Raw genomic sequence first — 23443 nt, 5'->3', positions numbered from 1 at the left:
TATTAGAGATGGATAGGACCTGCTTCAAAACACTTAACTACTGATGCATTCATTCAACAAAATGTTTTATTGTGGTTGAATATGCATAACATAAAATTTACCAGTTGACCGTTTTTAGGTGCTCAGTGACATTAAAAACAATTCACAATGTTGTACAACCATCACCCCCATCCATCTCCAGAAGTTTTTCATCATCTCAAACGTAAACCCTGTACCTGTTAAACGATAACTCCCCATCCTCCCATTCAACAGATTTTTACGTATTCCTTCATTCAAAAAATATTTATTGAGCACCTATAATTCAGCCCGATTCTCCTCATTGTGGGAGGTCTGTGTTACAGAATGAACAGGACAGATGTGTTCTGCAGTCCCGCAGATACAATCAAGGGAAGGAGACTAGCAGGACAGTAACAACAGGTGGGGCGGGGGGCTAACATCGCTCCCCACTCAGTGGACCTTTTGCATTGGCAGCGCTCCTTTGAGGTAGGTCTGTATTACAAACAAGTGTTAGGACAAGGGAGGTGCGACTGCCATGGGGGATAAAGCTCAGCCTGGAGGATAGAACTTGGTCAGGGCATCAGGATTACGTTGAGACCTGAAACTTGAGTGGGGTTAGCCAGACCAAGAGTTTTCCCAGCACAGGGAAGGACACCGAGGCTGGCCCTGGGAACAGATGGGTCCCGCCGGGCTCATGAAGTACAGAGAAACCCAAGGTAAGACTGCAGAGGCAGAAGGAGCCACCTCCTGTAGGGCCCGGGAGGGTTCCCCGCTCTATCTCCAGGGCAGTGGTAAGCCACTCAAGTGCTTTAAGCCGAGCCTTAAAAAGATTCACCATTCTTGTGAATTGTAAATGAATGATTCACTCCCTGCAGCTCTTTATTATCATGCTGATGGCAAGTACTGCTAACTTTGAACACCTGTGATAGAAAAACTACTAGTTTTTACATTGTAGAATCTTTCTGTACTTGTGTTTGAAAGTTCCTGTTCTGGGAATTCACATTTAAGTAAACGATATAACCTGACTCAAGGTCTGATGAAAGATAAAACTAGAAATTAGTTTCATTTTGCACCCCAACAAACCTCCCCTAGGTTGGGAAAAAATCATATCACTTTTCAGATACCCACAAAGTGTGAGCCTAAAACATAACTGGCCGCCATCTCTCAACTTGGGGATTTGTGTCAATTCCCTCAGTCCCTCCTGGACAGATGTAAATTAAGATTCTGTTTACAAAGTGCTTAATTAGCTTGCCTAGGCAAAATTATCCATCGTAATTTGAGAGTGAATTTGCTTCAAACTCATCTGTTGTAGGACTGCTGGCCTGCTCTACTATTTGTGTAATAAAGGCCACGTTCAGAATTTCAGTTTCTGGAGGGGAAAACATGGATAAGGTAAGCACCTCTGAGGTGAAACTCCATTCTGCACCGTTAGATTCTGCTGCTCTTAGCCGACAGTGCCTCAATATCCATCCCAGGTGGATGGCAAGCTAATTCATCACCACTGGATGGGCAGTCAGTGACTTTGTGTTCACATTTTAAAGCACTGCACTCTTTTTTTTAGTGCCTTATCAGTTTTAATATTTTAATTTTTTACAATAATAACAATGCTTCCGCAGAAGTAAGGTGAATAAGGCACCTGGTTATCTTTTTCCTTTAGCAAGAATGGTGCTTGTGAACTTTGCGCACAGATTAGCATTCAAGAGTCAAGAATCTCTCTGGACTATTTGTTTAAATATGACTTTACTCCAGGAAAAAGATGAACTGAGCGTGGTCTCAACGCCCAATCAGAAGAGGGGTAGCTTATTAACCCAGCCAATACCATGATCTTATTCCTAGAGCTATCAAACTTAAATCGTAAAGACTCAAGAAACACTATGTTATTACCACTCAATTTCAGATTGAGATAGGTAGATAAAAACTTCCCCCTTCTTTTTTTCCCAAAAGTCTATGTATCATAAGTAAGTAATAATTACATGTATACCATACATTGACATTTTATAGTTTAGTATTTTCACGTACGTGACTTTCACCTCTCAGGAGTAGATAGGACATTATCATTTTATTTTATTTTTAATTGAAGTATAGTTGATTTACAGTGTTGTGTTAATTTCTGCTGTACAGCAAAGTGACTCAGTTTTACACATATACACATTTTTAAATATTCTTTTCCATTATGTTTTATACGAGAAGATTGGATGTAGTGCCCTGTGCTATACATTAGGACCTTGTTGTTTATCCATTCTAAATATAATAGTTTGCATCTACCAACCCCAAACTCCCAGTCCACTCCCTCCCTTCCCCCACCCCTTGGCAATCACAAGTCTGTTCTCTACGTCTATGAATCTGTTTCTGTCTTGTAGATAGGTTCATTTGTGCCATATTTTAGATTCCACATATAAGTGATATCATATGGTATTTGTCTTTCTCTTTCTGACTTACTTCACTTAGTAGGATAATCTCTAGTCCCATCCATGTTGCTGTAAATGGCATTATTTCATTCTTTTTATGGCTGAGTAGTATTCCATTGTATAATATAAATGTACCACATCTTCTTTATCCATTCCTCCATCAATGGACATTTAGGTTGTTTCTATGTTTTGGCTATTGTGAATAGTGCTGCTATGAACATAGGGGTGCATGCATCTTTTTGAATTATAGTTTTGTCTAGGTACACTTCCAGGAGTGGGATTGCTGGATCATACGGTAATTCTATTTTTAGTTTTCTGAGGAACTTCCATACTGTTTTCCATGGTGGCTGTACCAATTTATATTCCCAGCAACAGTGTAGAAGCGTTCCCTTTTCTCCACACCCTCTCGAGCATTTGTTATTTGTAGACTTTTTAATGATGGCCATTCTGACTGGTGTGAGGTAATACCTCATTGTGGTTTTGATTTGCATTTCTCTAATGATTAGTGATGTTGGGCATCTTTTCATGTGTCTACTGGCCATCTGTAAGGACATTATCATTTTATAGGTTAAGAGACTGAAGTTGAAGGGAGGAAGCAACTTTGCCTAAGGTACCTGGCTTGTGAGAGATATAGCCATTTGCTGAGCTATGCCTGCCTACAAAGGCTCATTTATTCCACATGTCACGTGTCCTGAATGCTTACCTCTCAGGCTAATCTAAGAACATAAAATGAACTAGACATACAGCAGTGTCCCCTTGAGAAGGTCAGTCAGTAGGAGACAGACACAGAAACAGATCATCATAAAACCATGGGGCAAGAATAGCACTGGAGATTGTGGAAGCTCCAGGGAGGCATACCTAATACAGTAAAAGGTGAGGGGGGTTGGTGCTGGCAATCAGGATGATCTTCTTGGAGGAGGTGACACCTATACTGAATCTTAAACAGATTAGAATAAGCAAGTCCTAGCCTTATACAATCTCATTATCACTGTAAGGATGAGATAATGATATAATATTTATATGTGTAATATATGATAAGTAATTAAGAAATGATGCGATGATGCAGCTAAGGCAGTGACTCAGGGAGATAACCCTTAGGAAATACAGCATTATTACTTTTTGCTAAGAAACAAAAAGTTGTAAAGACTCTCATACATACATTTTCTGTCTCTGTCTCTGTCTGTCCACGTGGTCCTGTAACTGGGCCACCTCTTTGACAGTTAAGCTCTACCTATCAAGGCTGCCTGCTTTCCTCCCACACATCACCTCCCCTTGGATTACAAATTTCCTGTTGTGATCCTGTACTCTTCAGAACTCTCCTGGATATTCAGTTTAACCCTATTTCAGTGGTATAAATAAGTAGAGGGAATTGGAACAAGTTTCCAGGCCTGATATGTTGCTAAGGTTTTCTTTGGTTCTATGACTTAATTCATGTGTCTCTTAATCTGTTTGTGACCATTTTTGGGGTGAGTGGGATGAAAGGAATGGGTTAGAGGTTGAATGCTTTATGTATACTTGTCCCCAAATCCCCCAAAGCTAGGCATTGCACAACTTCTCCCCCTTAGTAAAGACTGTGCCCCCTCCCACAAAATATTCCATCTCCATTTTAATGTCAGCACTGTTTAGAAAATTAACCCAATAGTTATATTTACCAAGACTGCATGGTCATGTCAGAGTCCAAATAAACATCCCTGTCATTTAAAAAAACCCTCAGAATCTTAAGTGATCTTTCTTCACAGATCCTTTACCCTTCTCAAGACTATACAAACCCAGTTGACCTTGTCAGAGCAAACTTCATCCCTTCTCACTTGAAATAACCTCCTACCTGGTCTTCCACGCTCGCTTCAAGACTCTCTAGCCAGGGCTTACAAACAGATGGACGAAGACATAGTTTTTTTTGGCCTGCATAGTGTTGGCCACCTCCAAAATTCAGGGGATGTCATAGAAAAATGAAGATTTCCCATGTCCCTTAAAAATGGGAAACCTGGCAATCCTGAGTCCTGTTCCCACATGGTCATAGGGACCCTTTAAATAGGGTCCTTCGCTCTAGTTCTCTGAAATCTTCATCACTCCCAAGGTGCCCCTGACCTCAGACCAAGTGACACTTATGTATCTCATCACGACTGCAGTTTTTCTTACACCTGGATCTCTTCATTCATTTATATATCCTGCCTAGAACCTGTAGGCATGTGAGTTTTCCATACTCTTCTGCCTTACACGATCTTTCTAAAATTTGGACCCGATCATGCCACTTCTCATATTAGAATTTTTTAGTGCCCTCACTCCTCACCTTTTTGTCAGTAGATGAAGCTACAACTTCTAGCTTGGCTGGGTTCTTTTCAATCTGCCTCTTTGTTCCCTATAACCCTTCCCTACCTTTACCCCTACCCTTGCTCATGCCTGCTTCCCCCAAACTTTATACTCCAGCCATAATGAATTCTAGCTATAGCAATGATTCTCACCTCTGTGCATTTGCAGAGGCTGTTCCTACAGCCTGGAATGTCCTTTCTCTCTCAACCTCCTCAATTTTGAAGAGTCAACCTTTTCAAGTGCCTTTTCCCACAAGAAGCCCCCTAACCCATTTCCCAAACTGAATACACACCACTATCGTAGCACACTCATGATATACTACTCTTGTAATATAACCGTTGGCTGTCTCTTTCTCCTATACTATACACTATGAAATATTGCTGGAATTAGAACATGTCAGTTCTGACTTTGAAACTCTATCGCTGGTATAGGAAAGGGTCTGGGCATGGAAGTCAGGCAGCCCTGAATTGATATCTCAGCTTTACCACTTACTAAACTTGACAAGTTCCTTAATCCCTCTGTTTCTCAGTTTCCATATCTATAAATTGAGACTAATAATTCCCACTTTATGAGATTATTATTAGGATTAGAGATATTTTGTATAAAATGCCTAGCACAGTGGCTGATACGTAGCAGGCACTCAATAACTGGCAGTTGCTATCACAAATAAATGAATCAGGACAAAATACAGCAGACTTAAAAGATAGCCCAACTAAAGTGTGCTTGGGGGCTTCCCTGGTGGCACAGTAGTTAAGAATCTGCCTGCCAATGCAAGGGCCACAGGTTCGAGCCCTAGTCCAGGAAGATCCCACATCCTGCGGAGCAACTAAGCCCGTGCACTACAACTACTGAGCCCGTGAGACACAACTTCTGAAGCTTGCGCGCCTATAGCCCGTGTTCTGCAGCAAGAGAAGGTGCTGCAATGAGAAGCCCGCGCACCACAACAAAGAGTAGCCCCCGCTCGCCACAACTAGAGGAAGCCCATGCACAGCAACAAAGACCCAGTGCAGCCAAAAATAAATAAATGCATTAAATAAATTAAAAAAAATAAAGTGTGCTTGGGTGGACCAAAGTGAAAGCAGTGAAAAGAAGGAAAGGTTATATAGACACAGAGTATACACATAGTATCTAGGCAATTAAGACAGTGCAGAAGGTGCTTTTAGTTTGATTTTTTTCCCCTAAACACCTGACAGCTTTTTAAAAAATTGAGATATAACTGACATATAACATTATCTTAGTTTCAGATGTACAGCATAATGATAATGATTCGATATTAGTTTATATATTTGATATTTGTATGCAAAATTATCACCGCAATAGGTCTAGCTAACATCCATCACCATGCATAGTTAAAAAAAAACTTTTTTCTTGTCATGAGAACTTTTAAGATCTACTCTCTTAGCAACTTTCAAATATATAATACAGTATTATTAACTATAGTCACCATGCTATATATTACATACCCAGGACTTATTTTCTTGACAGCTTTTTTTAAAAAAAGATTTATTTATCATTTATTTATTTATTTTATTTATTTTTGGCTGCATAGGGTCTTAGTTGCAGCACGTGGGATCTTCGTTGAGGCCCACGGGCTCTTCTCTAGTTGTGGCACTCAGGATCCAGGGTCCATGGGCTCTGTAGTTGTGGTGCATGGCTTCCAGAGCGCATGGGCTCTGTAGTCTGCAGCACTAGGGCGCTTTAGCTGAGGTGCGCAAGCTCAGTAGTTGTGGCGCCTGGGCTTATTTGCTCTGCGGCATATGGGATCCTAGTTCCCTGACCAGGGATCGAACCTGCGCCCCCTGCATTGTAAGGAGGATTCTTTACCACTGGACCACCAGGGAAGTCCCATCTTGACAGCTTTTACTGGAAGACATTTAATTATCATCTGGCAGAGGTCTGCAAATGATAGGCAGCTTTGTATATAGAATAATGAATATGATATAAGATAATCTTAGCTAATTACTGCTTACTTGCAAATGTCATACAACTGACTTCCTGAAGGTGTATGTGAGGTTTTGTTTTGTTTTCGCATGTGTGAATGTTTGTGGGTGGGCAAGCATGTGTACAGACCTATACCATGGGAACCCTATAGACAGTGGCTCAGCGAATGGTCAACATGGCTGGATCCCCATGTAGCTGTACCAGTGTCCCATAGCATCCTGGTTATAGCTTGTATTTATGTCCAAACTGCAAGCTCCTTTCCATATAGTCTGGCTGTTGAGCCACATAGAGACCAGGGCTGGTCCCTTGGTGTAAGTTGTACTTTCAAAGCAGTCTATAACAGCAGTGTCCCAGAGAACTTTCTGTGATGATGGAAACATTCTATTCTGCATTGTCCAGTATGAGACCAATGGCTATGAAACATTTGGAATGTGGTTATGTGACTGAGGGATTGAATTTTAAATTTTATTTAATTTTAACTAATTTTAATTTAAATAGCTACCTGTGGCAACTGTATTGGTTAACGCTGGTAAATAATCTCTTATGTGTCATCTTTATGTGCTTTTCCAGATCATAGTCAACTGATGGATTCTGGATGATACTTTTGCATGGTACTTATATCTGGAGTTGGAAGACTTTCTTAAGAGTCTAATATCACCTTCTAAATAAAGTAAAAAAATATTTGTTGAGCATCTGGTGCTTGGCAATATCGCTGGAGTTATGGAGAATATGAAGTCCCTACCTTTGTGTTGCTACTATCTAACAAGGAAATGGATAAGGAAAGATGGAGCATTAAAATAGAGAAATAGACTACACAGCCTTGGGCCTGGCTCCTCTAAACATGAGTATGAAATCCGTTTTTAACACAATCCTGCTTCACTAGATGGAAGCAATTGTACAGTACACTATAAATGTAGAGGGGAGGACTTGGACATGTAATTAAATCTATGGGCCATAAAAAATCTGTTCAGTAGTTCTAAGAGTTTAGTTTAGGATCACTGACGAAACTTGGTGGTGTTCACTGATGGTGTCCACAATAATAATAGCCAAGTGGAAAGCCGAGCTTGCAAAGAAATTTACTTGTTATTTATTTAGTTATTTTGCTGGTGTTATGCCAAGAAGACTGCTGAATAAACTTTATTACTACAGCCTCTGCTTGATTTTTTGATAACTCTCTCTTACAATCAAGAATCCTTTAGTTCAAGTCAGGGTTGCAGTATAGTTCGCCCATTTTTAGAGGATATTTTCATTTCGGAGCCCCCATCTTGTTCCCCAGTGCAGTGTCAGGCTCTCGGTAAATGTTTTGGGATTGTTTGTTTGTTTGTTTTTTGGCTGCACTGCACAGCTTGCAGGCTTGTGGGATCTTAGTTCCCTGACCAGGGATTGAACCCGGGCCCTTGGCAGTGAGAGCGTGGAGTCCTAACTACCGGACCGCCAGGGAATTCCCTCTTGGTGTTGATGGAAGACACGGCGCAGGTGCTGGAAAAGTCAAGTTCCTCTCCTTGCCCTCAAGGAACTTAGACTAACTTCGAGACAGATAATTATGTCGCAAGTAGAAGGTGAGAGTTTATGAGATAATAATCCCTTTAGTCTTTCATCTCATTCTTGGCTGTTAGGCTCAAGATGGTCTAAATATTTTCTTCACCTTTTCTTATTAGGTACTGTGATACTGGCCAGTCACCAGTAGCGTGTGACAGTGTGCACTTTCTATAAACTCCTCGTTGCTCAAGCTGCCTCGGTATAAGTTTTGGTAAGTGTTAATTAGTCTTAACCTGGTAAATATTTTAGTTATCAGAAAAGCCCTGATATCTTACTATTAACTACATTATGCTAGTTTTCCTGCAGCTTTCTAATGGGCACATCTTATTCTACAGAAGCTATATAATTTATGTGAAGACAGAGATTCATAACATCAAAGACGAGATGATTCAAACAGTAACCATTTACTTTATTTATTGCCACAGAAATAAAGTTTATTGGAAAACCCATCAAGAAGTTATTTTTCCTCTATGAAAATACTCAATATAAGGAATGGGATCTAGGAAGCAACATGACCAACAACATACGGTCTGGGGAATTCCCTGGAGGTCTAGTGGTTATGACTTTACCCTCTCACTGCTGAGGGCCTGGGTTCTATCCCTGGTCGGGAAACTAAAATCCCACAAGCTGTGCAGACAGAAAAAACAGACAAACAAACAAACAGTCTGAGGTCTTATAGATATCAATACTTTTGATAATAGATGACATTCACCTGCCCAGATGAACCAAATGGTTAGCCAAATAACCATTAAAATTTCTTGATTTTCTTTCCATTAAGACGAAAGGTAGGTTGTGCATATCCAGGCCATCTGGTCTGCCTCAATGTCTGATAAACTACCGAGGCAAGTGAATGCTGAACAGATAGCTTCAGTGTTATCTCCAGGCACTGAGCGAGGCAGTCATCAGTCAGCGGCAGCTTGGGATGCAGAGCTCACAGCAGGGCTGAGTGAAGGTTGTGAGGCTGAGGGTCTCCAGGCCCAGGGTAGGCGGGGATGAGTTGAGCACGAAGCAGGCGGGCACACGGGGCCGAGGAATGCGGCATGGTGGGGGACAGCTGTCATAGCAGGTTGGCTCCGGTAACTAAACCATGTGTGGGCAGATGCTGGGCAGGCAGACTCCGCATCGGCAGCATTTTTCAGATGGGCAGGTGGTGGTGGCAGGGCCGGTGTGGACACTGCGGCAGTAACGGGAAGCACGGCGAGCCATGGCATTGGGACTCCGGTTTGCTTTTGGAGAAACCATTTACTTTAAACCTTTTAGCCTGTTGTGGTATCCAAGTCTAAAGTAAATGGGAGTATTTTGTACCATTTACAATTCAAAAACTGTAATACACTAGTTCAAATTTCATGTCTACTACTTAATTATAAAATGCTTAGAGACTCTAATGCAAAGTTTTGAATGTAACAAGTAAAAACCTGAATATGAATAGCCAATGTTTCAAAGTTCAACAGTGCTCCTCCGTTGACAGTCTGGAGTCAGCAAAGAGGAAACTCATAGAAGGTTCTCCCTGGAGAGGCTCTACAAATCTTCTAGTCTGCTCTGCTTCATTTATAGATGAGAAAATGAACATCCAGAGATGGTGCAATTTGCCAAAGGTCACACAGCTGGCTACCGTGACAGTGCCAGGCCTAGCAGTGAAGCCTGCACTCTCCTATCCAGACTTCATTTCACTTTTTCCCAGACTGACATCTCACCATGAACAATTCATTGACAATTTACAAAGTATATATAGTTATAATTTCCTAAATAAGATTTAACAATCCAACTCTAGATTTTCTTAAGTTCATTAAATTGCTCGACACAGCTAATGAAGGCTAATATATACTGAGCTCTTACTGTGCTTCCAGCCCTGTACTCAGAGTTTACATTATCTCGCTGAATTTTCCCAACAACCTCATGAGGCAGGTATCATTCTAGACATGAGTGCTCTCAGGTATAGAGAGATAAATAGATTGTGCAAGATCGCACAGCCACTATGTGGTCTAGCTGGGACTGCAACCCAGGTCTGTCTGATTTTTAACCTTGTACTTTTAACCAGCATTTGAAACATCCTCCCTTCTGATTGTGCTTTCCTGTTAGTCTATATGAAAGTGTACTTTTAATACTTAATAATTTGGAGGTACTCGTGACTTCTCATATTTTCGTAAGAAGATGGGAAAACGTATCTCAGGGTGTTTCAATGCTTCCTTTATTAAATTGCGATTGATTGTGTATACCAGAAAATAATGAACCGATGGAATACCATCTTGAGTCCATTGAATTTAGCATTCTTGTCAGTTCTTGTCAGTTCATGTCACTTCACTGCTAACAGCCCTTCAGTTTCTTCCTTCTCACTGGAGGCAAAAGCCAAAGTCCTTAAAAAAACACTGGCAAGGCTGCTGGCAATCTGTATCTCCCCTCCTCTCCCTAACCTGCCCGATCTCCCTGCCTATCTTTCCCCTCAGGCCTACTTTTTGTTCCCTCCACCTCAAATGTTACCTTACTTCTTAGGCTTCCCTGACCACCCCATTTATAACTGAAAATCTCCCATGACTGCAGCACACCCTGCCCCTCTCCTGTTTTACATTGCCCTGCAGTACTTGTTACCGTCTCTATTTTATTTATTGGCTAACTCTACGAGAATGAAGGCATAATTACATAGTTCACTGCTGTATTCCTAGCGCTTGTCTTAGAGGTGCTAAAAAATATTTGCTGAGTGAATTATTGTGACAAACTACAGATTCAGGTATGTGCCTTTGCTTCAACCTCAAAATGTGAGCTATATATTCTGAGCACCCTAACTCTCTAATGCCCTGTCATAGGTCTATTACCCATGGGTAATTCACTAATCATTTTTTGCTATTGAGAATTAATTTTCCCCCTTTTCCACTCTGTATTCTTGGTAGTCCCCAGGATTTCAAAAAGGGGGGATTTCACGTTCCTTATAGGTTCCTCAGCAATTTAGAGAGAGTGATCTGTACTTTTACTGGTCTCCGTAGAATAGGACTATCATAACAGCATTAAAAGTATAAGAAGAAAAAACAATTATTAAAATGAAGTCACTATTTGTACTTTCAAGTGGTAAAATAAAATGTTAAATGGTAGATTTCACCTGTTTGTAAAAAGGCCAAACAGTTAAGATGATGGCTGTTTGAGTATTTACAAAAACTGTTTCTCAGTTAAATGTTGTCTAAGAAGGCCCAGTGTAATGAAAGAACCCTGGGGTAGGGGGAAGACCTCAGCTTCCTGGGCCATAAAATGAGCAGACTGAAGATGATCTCCAGGTTACAAAGGTCTTGGAGGCAAAGCCATGGAATTTTCTCATGCCCATCTGAAGTTATATTTCATGTTTATTATTACAACTGATTTAAGAACAATTGTTATAAATCGGTATTTAGATATACATTTTTCATAGGCTTTTTCCAGTTAAATAGAAATTGTTTTCATATCACTAATACTTAAAATTGCAAATTGTATCTAAGGGCACATAAACTTAAATGACCAGCATAATAACTATATTTAACTCTGATTCATTAGGGGACTAATTATCCAGCTTGTGAACATTTAAGCCCCCTGTAGTTCTCTTCCTATTTTGAACAAGGGCAAAGAATTTGAAAAGCTCAAATTCCAGTTTGTCACCTGTTTATAAGCTCCAAGGACATTACAACCAAGGGCTAAAATGAGTTTTTGGCACCATTCGGAAGTTCCTATTTTGGGTGCTATCCCTTCCACCTTCATTAACTTGAACTGAGAATTACTAGTACCATACATAATTCATTAATTTCAACTCAAATCATTTCACAAATGTTAAACTTTCATCTTTATATATGACTGCGTGGTAAAATACATGATTTTTAAAAGCTGTTGAAAAGAACTTTAAAAATAAAATTTATTAATCAGTTAAATCATACTAGCCTATGGGAGAAAGTTCACATGCTTATTTTTCCGAAGTTCTAATTAAAATTGGGGCAGCATTATTGTGACAGCTAAAGCACCAAACAGTGGGTATAGCTGACCTTCTTAGTCAGAGATAGACTAGACTGGAACATTGGCAAACCACTGTGCAGATTCTCTGGGGTTTAAGACGTTCACCTCTATCACATATTTAAGTTCTGGCACTCCTACCTAAAACTTGAAGAACATAACACACCTCTTACTTAGTAAGAGAAAAATTAAACTTCTAAGACACACCAAAATAACATTTCTTTCAAGAGTGATAGTTTTCTTTTTACAAAATCACAGCCCTTTATTTTTCATGAGCTTTTACGAGGGTTTCAGCATAATTTGGTCTGAAGTATTCCTATAGGAAAAGCAATAGAATCAAAGTGTGTGACCTAGCTGGGTCTCATCGTCATTGTTAACTACGGGGACTTCATAACTGGATGACCAGGTCCTAAACTGGACAGAATAAATCTTAAAGGTGATCCGTCTTTCTGGTAGGTAAAGAAAACACAGAATTGCAATTCTGAGGCTTACAAGACTTCTTTGGCTAGGAGTGCCATGACAAGGCCTGTAAAGTATATGCTTTGCAGTATGCATATTCCAAAAGCAAGCATTTTTATCTCCCAAACCCTGCATCAGGGGTCATGGGAGAGACAAAAGGAAGGCCCTTCCCGAGTTTAAAATTCAATTCGCAAGGCAGGACTTAGGAAGATTAAACCAAATATTAAATGGAAGAAAATCCCCTGCGTAGAGTAACTGCCAACTTGCGTTGTACAAATCAAAACTGAAATAAAATTTTAGGGCGTTCTAAACAAATAGCTGGAGAAATAGATAAGACAAATCTAAAATGGAAGAAAAGGTGGCGGATTCGAGTTGAAAATGCCAAGTTGAGAACCGAAAGCATTTGGGTAGAAGCAGCCTCCGGGCTGGAAGGCAAAGAGCAAACGAGTATTGCCACCAAAGAGCTGGAAAGGCCAATAAATGTTGCAGTGAGTCGGTTTAACTGAAGGAGGTTTCCTCCTCCTCCTCCATTAGCTCGGCCCCAGTTGCAAGCGCAGTGCGCGTCGCCGCGCTCCCGGCCCGCGGCTCGGGTGGGAGCGGGGGGAACAGGCGTGGGAGGGGCGGGGCGAGCGCGGGCGCTCAGCCGGCGCAGGGGCGGGGCGGCTATATTACGTGCGCGGCACCGCCCCTGCGAGAGGACGTTGCGTGCTCGCTCGCGCCAGGCGAGTCTCCGCGTCTTCCTCGCGAACTCGGTGAAAGGAATTGGCGCCGTTCGACACCAGGCGGATCCGCTCTGCAGCAGGAACGCAGCTCCAGCCGCAGCCGCAGCCGCCGCCTGGGCCGAGGAGCAGCCTCAGCCGCCGCCAGTTGCCGAGTGAGCGGAGCCGAGTTTGAGCCAGCGCCTAGCGGTGAATCGGGGCCTCACCATGAGTTCCTCGCCTGTTAATGTGAAAAAGCTGAAGGTGTCGGAGCTGAAGGAGGAGCTCAAGAAGCGGCGCCTGTCCGACAAGGGCCTCAAGGCCGAGCTCATGGAGCGTCTCCAGGCCGCGCTGGACGACGAGGAGGCCGGGGGCCGCCCCGCCATGGAGCCCGGGAACGGCAGCCTAGACCTGGGCGGGGATTCCGCCGGGCGCTCGGGAGCAGGCCTCGAGCAGGAGGCCGCGGCAGGCGGCGATGACGACGAGGAGGAAGAGGAGGAGGAGGAGGAAGGGATAGCCGCCCTGGATGGCGACCAGATGGAGCTCGGGGAGGAAAACGGCGCCGCGGGGGCGGCCGACTCGGGCCCGATGGAGGAGGAGGAAGCCGCCTCGGAGGACGAGAATGGCGACGACCAGGGCTTCCAGGAAGGGGAGGATGAGCTCGGAGACGAGGAGGAAGCCGCGGGCGACGAGAACGGGCACGGGGAGCAGCAGCCTCAACCGCCGGCGGCGCCGCAGCAACAGCCCCAGCAGCAGCGCGGGGCCGCCAAGGAGGCCGCGGGGAAGAGCAGCGGCCCCACGTCGCTGTTCGCGGTGACGGTGGCGCCGCCCGGGGCGAGGCAGGGCCAGCAGCAGGCGGGAGGTAAGAAGAAGGCGGAAGGCGGCGGAGGCGGCGGTCGCCCCGGGGCTCCGGCGGCGGGTGAGTGCTGCGTGGTTGGTTGCGCGCGGCGGGAGGCCCGCGCGGGGTGGGGACCGTGCCCAGGCCTGCCGGAGCCCCGCTGGGGGAGGAGGGAGCCCCGCCGCGGGAGGGAGCCCCCGGGGGGGGGGGCGGAGGCCCCTGCGAGGGGGTGGGGGGGGGAATCCCGGATTAGACGTGAGGCCTCTGCTTGGTGTGTGACGGCGGCGGCAGCGCCTCCATTATGTGGCTGGAGAGCCGGGGTGGGGGGGGGGGGGGAACTGCAGCTGCCGCTGGAGGGGGAGGAGCCGTGGTGGCGCCGCCGTGCTGCGTGCGCGCAGTGCGGGCACATGTCTCGGGGGGAGGGGAGGCCCGGGGCCCCGGCGGCGCGCTGTGGCGGCTCCGGGCCGCGGTATTGTGCAAGGCGCGCCGGGCTCGGCGTGACGTCACTTCCGGCGGGCGGGGCCGGGCGGGGCCAGCGGCGAGCAGTACAATGCGGCCGCGGGGAGCGCGGGCCCGGGTGGGGGAGGGGAGCGCGGGCGGGGCGCTTCGGCCCCTCCCCCCTTCCTGAACTCTCTCTGGGATACACGTGGGCTTCGGGCCTGGGCCGCGCTGAGTTTTCATTAGCTTTTTCGAATATTCGAGTAGGTTGGCGAAATTAGCAATGTCCTTAGACTGCGTAACTAATTCTCGTCCAGTTCCAATTGGGTTTTTCGTTGAATTCTCATTTGAGTCGTCGATTGAAAACACTTAAAAAAATGAACGGGGAAAGTCGAGCTTTTTTGGGGCGTCAAAACAGAATAGGTTTTTTTGTTTGTTTTGTTGCGGCGTGGTCTCTTATAAAGGGGTGTCGTGTGTTGTAGGAGACGGCAAAACAGAACAGAAAGGCGGAGATAAAAAGAGAGGTGTTAAAAGACCTCGAGAAGATCATGGCCGTGGCTATTTTGAGTACATTGAAGAGAACAAGTATAGCAGGTAGAGGATGTTAACGTAGTGTTACTTGTCACCTGTTCTTTATGCTTTGGTGGGGAAAGCTGTATCAGGAGACAATTCTGTCTTTCAGAGCTAAATCTCCTCAGCCACCTGTTGAAGAAGAAGATGAGCACTTCGACGACACAGTTGTTTGTCTTGATACTTGTAAGTGAAGCTGTTTCTCCCCCGTTCCTCCCCCAGTTGTCAAATGTGGTTTTTGGTTACAAAATATTAGAAAACTTAACACGTGTAAACAGCTGTTTTAAAAGTAGGAAGATGATGGCTTATATCCAGATTCTGGTCACTTAATATTTAGTACAGTAGTTGTATTGATAATTTTACAGGCTCTAACAATTTGATGTTTTTTGGTATGGCTTTAAAGTTCTCATTTGTAGGAATGTGAAATTAATGCCAATATTTGACTGTCTAGCTAATGGAAACTTGTAAGACTACTTATAACTTGTCCATTTAGGCTTCTACGATAAAGTAATGTCATTTTTTTGTGGGATTATGTTAAGTGAGCTCTTTGGGCTTAGTTAAATATTAATGGCTTTTCCATTAGCACGCCATTATATTCCCTATTCTAAAAGATTGTAATAATACTTTTTCAATAACTGCTCTTTTGTTCTCAATTCCAGTTCAGTAGCTGCTGCTTTAAGCTAAGTTGATTTCTTCCAAAGACCTGGGGCAGCAGCAGTGGGCTATCACTGGGCCACTAGCTTTCTTCAGCAGCGAATGGTATCAATGGCAGCGCTGTAAATACTGCTACTTTACCCAGTTGGGTTGCAATTGAGTATGAGGAAGTATTGCAAACCTCTAAATGGGCCTTGGCTGTCAGATTCCTAATTTTTCTAATACAAAAAAAAAATCATTTGTTTGGTGTAGTGATCAGAAAGTACAATTGTTTCTGTGATAGAACAAAGGGTAGAAATAATTGCTTAGAGGTAAGGTGTCAACTTGTCCTGTAGATCTAAGGAGTTGAAGCTTAGAGTCTCATGTTTTGGAATACATATGGTTTTCATTTAGATGTGTAAGGCAGTGTAAATATAAGTCTTGATTTCTTATTGCATATGCTTTACTGCATAGTTGAGATAGTGGAGTGTTTTTTTTTTTTTAAAGACTTGCCCATGGAAGAGTAGTTGAATGTTTTACGTTAAATTCAGTTGCTTAAATATTGGCGAGATACTGAAGCAATAATTTGGCAAGGTAATACTATTATAAAAGGCTTTTAGCTCCTCACCTAGGGATATCAATTTAAGTGCGTTATTGGGTTCAAACACAATTGGTTGAATTGAAAATTCTGTTAGTGATGATCGGGAATAAAAGAACAAAGCTAATTTAAGGAGAATTCCAAACTGTAGATTTAATTTCATATCACCAGTAGCTTTCCAACTTCAGTGCTCCCTTGACTGAGAACTCAGAAGGTGCATGCTAATGAGCCAGTGACCCAAAGGTAGCTAGGTTAAAGACGTTTTGGATTTGGATTATTCCAAAGTGTGTAATCCCCCATTGTTATTGATTAACAGGCAAGTCTGGGGAAAGGGGACCTAAAATGCTGTAGTAGTAACAGCATTAGATGACCAGGTTTGTATTTTGCAGATTGAAACTGCCTTAACAAGTTTTAGCAAACAATTTAAGATCTAGAGCCCCTGTAAAGTGCAGGATCAACAGCTCATACTCGTATTTTAAAATACGTGATCATGGCCTCCCTTCAGTTTTATTGTGGCACTGGTAAATTCTACCTGGTCTGGCATGCTTCACTTTGATTTCCTGCTATCCTCTACTGCTTGCCTCTAAATCAAGGTAAAGAGCAGAGCAGGTATGTATTAATGTCACATTGTCTTGATCATTTTATATACTTAAATACACATACTAAACCTCAATATTTGTTAGTTGCACAGGTAGTGTATGCTCTAGTTCATAATTTGACAAGAATTGACTTGGTGGGAGCGGGGCTTGAACTGAAAATTCGAACAACAGCATGATCTGTAAAAATGTATGCAACATTAAGAAATATGAGAAAATTTAATAAAGTTTTGTCTACATAGCAGATACATTTGTATTGGATATCAAAAGAAATAATATGGTATTTGATATAATTGCAGATAATTGTGATCTACATTTTAAAATATCAAGAGATCGCCTCAGTGCTTCTTCCCTTACTATGGAGAGTTTTGCTTTTCTTTGGGCTGGAGGAAGGGCATCCTATGGTGTGTCAAAAGGCAAAGTCTGTTTTGAGATGAAGGTAAATGCAATTTTGTGATGATGTCTTTTTTTCCTTAAGAACCTTTGTGAGTTTTTCCCTGACACTTAGATGTCATTGGAACTTGTAATTTTTCAAGTTTTTGTGGGACTTGGAATCTATGATTTGTAACAGTTTAGGATGTTTGTTATATTAGAAGTTGCCATATAGAGCCAGCCTAATTTTTATTTAGGGTGTTCATTTTTTATCAGGCACTTGAAAGGCCCACCATGGGTTTGAAAATAAATTTGGTTAGGCTCCTGTTTTTGTTCCAGAGAAAAAGCATGTTAAATGAATACTTTAGTTGGTTTTGAGTATTGAGAATATGTAATTTCAACGTTTTCTTTTAAACGTGAATTAACCAAGTACTTAACCATTTTCCGTTTCAAGTTAAAAACCCTTACATCAGTTAAAGTTCTTGTGAATGTTAGGGGGAAGAGTAGAGTTGCTATCTTTCTGTACTTTGTAGCTGGAGAAAAATTAGCCCATTGCCCGAATGAAATAAACCAGCGTTGGTTCAGTGGTTTATTTTCCTTCGTTTACAGTTTAATCATTTATGATTTGACTTCCAGGTTACAGAGAAGATCCCAGTAAGGCATTTATATACAAAAGATATTGACATACACGAAGTTCGGATTGGCTGGTCACTAACCACAAGTGGAATGTTGCTTGGTAAAGTTTCCATTTGAGTATCTATGTACTCATGAGTGTTCAGGGTTTGATTTCAGTAATTAGACTAGAAGGCATTCTAAACTTTTTGCCTGTTTTTAGAGATGAATAATAATAACATGGACACTGGCTAAATTTTAGCTTTTCTTTCTTTGTGGTTACTTGGTTTATGACTGATGGTTGAAATAGAATATTATCCATGGTATGCAATTTGTCAGCTAGTTATATAACCACCTAGCTCTCATTAACTTTATATCTAGTATAAACCCTACATCTGGAATGTTAAAAGTACGTGGGTCATTGGACTTTTGAAAAACTGAATTCATGAAAGTTAATTATTTCCTTAGGTGAAGAAGAATTTTCTTATGGGTATTCTCTAAAAGGAATAAAAACATGCAGCTGTGAGACTGAAGATTATGGAGAGAAGTTTGATGAAAATGATGTGATTACATGTTTTGTTGTAAGTCGTAGCTAAATTTCTACATATAAATAGCAAGTTAGTAGATAAGAAAGAGTATTTTAACATTATATCGTTGTCAGTTTTCAATACTATTTCATTTTGACTGAAAACTACTTAATGTGAAGTTGATCCGAAAATCTAGTCTTTTAGAGCAATATTAATTTCTGCTTGTGGATATAGGTGTTCTAGTTGTATATAACCAAATGTTACCAAAGCTCTTTAATGTATAACCTAAATATGTTTTCTACAGGATAAAGCTTCACTCCTAACTTGAATTTTGAAGTTTTTTTTTAAAAGAAGTATTATAAGAAGCATATTAAAACGCGTTAATTTTTTTCTCCAATTAACAGAATTTTGAAAGTGATGAAGTAGAACTCTCCTATGCAAAGAATGGACAAGATCTTGGCATTGCCTTCAAAATCAGTAAGGAAGTTCTTGCTGGACGACCACTCTTCCCGCATGTTCTGTGCCACAACTGTGCGGTTGAGTTTAATTTTGGTCAGAAGGAAAAGCCATATTTTCCAATACCTGAAGACTATACTTTTATCCAGAATGTCCCCTTGGAGGATCGAGTTAGAGGACCAAAGGGGCCTGAAGAGAAGAAAGATTGTGAAGTAAGTCATTTTAAAAAAAGAATTTTGAAGGTTGCTTTTGCTTGGCAAAAATGACATTTAGAAGAGTTGGATGGTTGCTCTGTTTAATTTACTAACTGCCATACATGTTGTTCCCATTAAAAGGCTGTGAAAGTTCAGATATGTAAACCGCGCTTTTGTGCATTTAAAAAAAATATTTAAAGAATTCTTTCCATTGTAGGTGGTTATGATGATTGGCTTGCCAGGAGCTGGAAAAACTACCTGGGTTACTAAACATGCAGCAGAAAATCCTGGTAAATACAACATTCTTGGAACAAACACCATAATGGATAAAATGATGGTAAGTAGATTGGGCATGAGTTCAGCATTTTTAAGACTAGAAGGTATTCGGGGTAACCGTTTTGTCTGTCTTTATTCATTTTGTGTTAGTATTTTAGAGATAGGAGTTCGGGCAGTTAAACTGGTTATTTAAGCAGGCTCTTTACCTGTAAGGTAAACTGCCTTCCAATGGCTAGCTTAGGCTTCCTTCTCTTTTCTATAGAAGGTTTTGGACTCGGATTATCCAGTAGCTAAAAATGAATTGAAGGCACTGGGTGTTGTTACAGTATAAAATATCCTTTTCTGTAGCAATGAGAAAAGGCAATATTTAAATTTTGAAACTTTAACTTTTAAAAACAGGTGGCAGGTTTTAAGAAGCAAATGGCAGATACTGGGAAACTAAACACGCTGTTGCAGAGAGCTCCACAGTGTCTTGGAAAGTTTATTGAGATTGCTGCCCGTAAGAAGAGAAATTTCATTTTGGATCAGGTGAGCTGCAGCTTTGAGATTGAAAAAAGTAACTGTGATAATTATAGAATTAATGTTTGGGGTTATAAACTTTTTTTTTTTTTTTTTTAAAGACAAATGTGTCTGCTGCTGCCCAGAGGAGAAAAATGTGCCTGTTTGCAGGCTTCCAACGAAAAGCTGTTGTAGTTTGCCCAAAAGATGAAGACTATAAGCAAAGAACACAGAAGAAAGCAGAAGTAGAGGGAAAAGACCTACCAGAACATGCAGTCCTCAAAATGAAAGGCATGAAATTTATTTCTACTGTTACGTTAAATATCTTTCTGTGATTTATATCTGTGAACTTAAATTTTGTGTTAATAATACTGTTTTAGGAGTTAACTCTGTAAATGAGCGTACTTCACTTGTTTAAGAAAATGTAATTAAAACAAGAATAGGCACTGGGTGAATAGATACTGTATGCTTTGCAGGAATTAAGCTGCTTGAGAGTTGTAGGCTCTAGGATTGTGAATGTGTATGTAGTGGATTTGTAGGTTAATATGATTTAATGTTTTGTAGGAAACTTTACTCTGCCAGAAGTAGCTGAGTGCTTTGATGAAATAACGTATGTTGAACTTCAGAAGGAGGAAGCCCAAAAACTTTTGGAGCAATATAAGGAAGAAAGCAAAAAAGCTCTTCCACCGGAAAAGAAACAGAACACAGGCTCAAAGAAGAGCAATAAAAATAAGAGTGGCAAGAACCAGTTTAACAGAGGTGGTGGCCATAGAGGGCGCGGTGGATTCAATATGCGTGGTGGAAATTTCAGAGGAGGAGGCAAGTTAATTTTGAATATTATTTATTTGGTTCAATGTTGAAACAAGTAATCTGTAATCTTCTAGTTTGGGTCTGTATGTTTTTCTGCTGAATTTAACATAGGAAGTTTTTGATCCTCGTGTCCTAGCTGTCTTAGTAACCATAGTAAAATAACTTCATGCGATTTGATGGTAAACACACCTAGGTTATGTTGAATGGTTAAATTAAACATTTTTTTCATAAAATAAAGGAATGGTCCAGGAGAACCCTAAGTCGTGTGTAAAGAAGGTAACAACTCACTATTAAATGAAACCTCTCTTGTTTTAGCTCCTGGGAATCGTGGTGGATATAATAGGAGGGGCAATATGCCACAGAGAGGTGGTGGCGGTGGCGGAAGTGGTGGAATTGGCTATCCATATCCTCGTGGCCCTGTTTTTCCCAGCCGAGGCGGTTATTCAAACAGAGGGAATTACAACAGAGGTGGAATGCCTAACAGAGGGAACTACAACCAGGTAATGATTTAAGTTCCTGTATACACTGTTTCTCTATATAGTTTAGTCTGGAAAGTTAAAGGCATATGTTGCGCAGCCTCAGAAAGAGTTAGGAACACAGCATGTACGCATAGTGATGGTAAAATGAGTCAATTTCACTTACATTGATTTTTCAGGTGCATTAACTAGCAACAAGTCAGGTGATGTCTCATAGCGAATAAGTTAATCACCTGAGAGCAAACGCAGCAGAGAGTGCTCAGAGGTTAATGGCTGACTGGCAATCTTACCTGTTTCTGTGGCTGTGTCTCCTCTTCTCCCCCTGTCCCATATACAAACCTAACAACTTGTGCTCTTAAAGGTTTTTTTCTTTTTGTAGAACTTCAGAGGACGAGGAAACAATCGTGGCTACAAAAATCAATCTCAGGGCTACAACCAGTGGCAGCAGGGTGTAAGTAATTCCTTATGTGCTTTTTTGTACATTTAATTGTATTTTGAATTCATAAGAGTCAATCTTGAAAAAAGATCTTGTCCAGGGATTGAAGTGTTTATAAGTGTTACAGGGCAAGGTGTGAATTGTGTTGCAGTTGTAGCCATAATGTCTTTTGAAGACAAAATAGGTTGGAGTTTGCTGTAACTTAATATTTTAAATAAAATAGTATTTAATACATATGGTTCTTTTTACTGCTAGCTTTAATTGTATAAACTAACCAAGTCATAATGTGTTTCCTTTTGTAATGTGTATTGATAATGGGATATTAATACCAACTAAATCTGGCTTGATAAATCAGAGGTATGACAGGTATAAATTTGTCTCCAGCAATTACTCTGAATTAGATTGTCATTTCCTAAAAGCAGTTTGAGTGGCTTATTGATGTTTTTTCTTTAAAAAAAAAATTTTCTCTTACAGCAATTCTGGGGTCAGAAGCCATGGAGTCAGCATTATCACCAAGGATATTATTGAATACCCAAATAAAACGAACTGATACATATTTCTCCAAAACCTTCACAAGAAGTCGACTGTTTTCTTTAGTAGGCTAACTTTTTAAACATTCCACAAGAGGAAGTGCCTGCGGGTTCCTTTTTTAGAAGCTTTGTGGGTTGATTTTTTTTTTTCTTTTCTTTTTTGTACATTTTTAATTGCAGTTTTAAAGTGAATCGTAAGAGAACCTCAGCATTGTGCACGATAAGAGAATGTGTCAGTATTTCAGGGTTCTACATTTTATCTGTAAAATGTGACTTTTTTTTTTATCACAACAAAAGTAAAATGTTGCTTTGTACCTGGTGTCTTTTATTAAGAATTTACTCCCCCCATTTCTCAGAGATAACAGTCGGGAGTTATTGTCACAATATAATAGAAATGTTAGCAACCAGATTCATGTAAGGACTAAGTGGTCCTCATGAATTGCATAAGACTCTGTACTGCTCGTATTACACTCCATCCTCTCTGTAGTTTGCTGAGTAGTGGAGGGGTAAGCTAAATAGTAGTTTTTGACAGTAACTGGGAAGGCTCTTTCTTTTTAAGTAACAATGCAATTGGCATATTTGGGAATGAAGATAAAATTTGGAACTAAGATAGAGAAGATGGAGTGTATGTAGAAGGGCTGTTAAAAATGTAAAACTTGGTTGCATTATTTGTGGAGGCTCAAACTTGTGAAGGTTAAATACCATAATTTTTCCATTTGTTCTGCATTTTGATTCTGAAAAGAAAGCTGGCTTTGCCCATTTCTTATTAAAAAAACTTGTTGTAAATCCAGTTGTCTAATGGGATCTATATGAAGTTAGCTATGTCTGTATGCCCTTCTCCCACAAAATACTGTATAACTAGTGTGCTTGTAGTAGTTAACTCCACCATCTTTGTAAGCTAATGAAATTGTGAGTCACCCATTTATATCTTAATTTTTAATCATGTCAGTTCTTGAATGGGTATCTCCTTAGCCTGCTGATTTCTTTTTCTTTCTAAAGAAAGTGGGTGGAGAAATTAATTTAGACGTTTGTTTGCAATAAAAAGAATTCATTTTACTCTCGTTTTGGGATTCTCGCCATCAAGGTTCAAAATCCCTTTATGAAACTCCCAAGAGGAGAAAATTTAAGTGTGTGCTTTCTGGACAGCTTATTCTCTGTACTTGGAACATTTAGGTTTTAAAAACTTAAATGTGTACTGACAATTGACTTTTTAAATTATGAAGTAAAGTTGAATGCTTCCCTTCCCCTCCCCGCCCAGATGACTTTTA

At 41.1% G+C, this 23443-nt stretch overlaps 2 protein-coding genes across 3 annotated transcripts; one reads left to right on the top strand and one right to left on the bottom strand.

Annotated features, from left to right (window-relative positions):
* Window positions 1-9101: 9101 nt before the first annotated feature.
* On the bottom strand, window positions 9102-9401 carry LOC136118363 (keratin-associated protein 3-3-like). The gene is given in 1 exon segment (XM_065871666.1): window positions 9102-9401. A coding segment is annotated over 1 exon segment (300 nt).
* Window positions 9402-13311: 3910 nt separating this feature from the next.
* Window positions 13312-22961, top strand: HNRNPU (heterogeneous nuclear ribonucleoprotein U). Of its 2 annotated transcripts, none has more exons than XM_065898076.1 (14): window positions 13312-14177; window positions 15074-15185; window positions 15274-15347; window positions 17288-17427; window positions 17997-18096; window positions 18441-18553; window positions 18904-19167; window positions 19367-19486; window positions 19825-19953; window positions 20046-20214; window positions 20488-20742; window positions 21049-21233; window positions 21589-21660; window positions 22120-22489. In XM_065898076.1, exons 1-14 carry the CDS (start codon window positions 13544-13546, stop codon window positions 22171-22173), a joined length of 2421 nt encoding a protein of 806 aa, XP_065754148.1. In that variant the 5' UTR covers window positions 13312-13543; the 3' UTR covers window positions 22174-22489. The 2 variants fall into 2 exon arrangements, with proteins under 2 accessions (XP_065754148.1, XP_065754142.1); XM_065898070.1 differs by having other exon boundaries at window positions 13394-14234; window positions 22120-22961.
* The last annotated feature ends 482 nt before the right edge of the window (window positions 22962-23443 follow it).

This window comes from Phocoena phocoena, chromosome 1 (genome assembly GCF_963924675.1).
Source record: "Phocoena phocoena chromosome 1, mPhoPho1.1, whole genome shotgun sequence".
NCBI lineage: Eukaryota > Metazoa > Chordata > Mammalia > Artiodactyla > Phocoenidae > Phocoena > Phocoena phocoena.
This window is presented reverse-complemented; position numbering and strand designations above follow the sequence as displayed.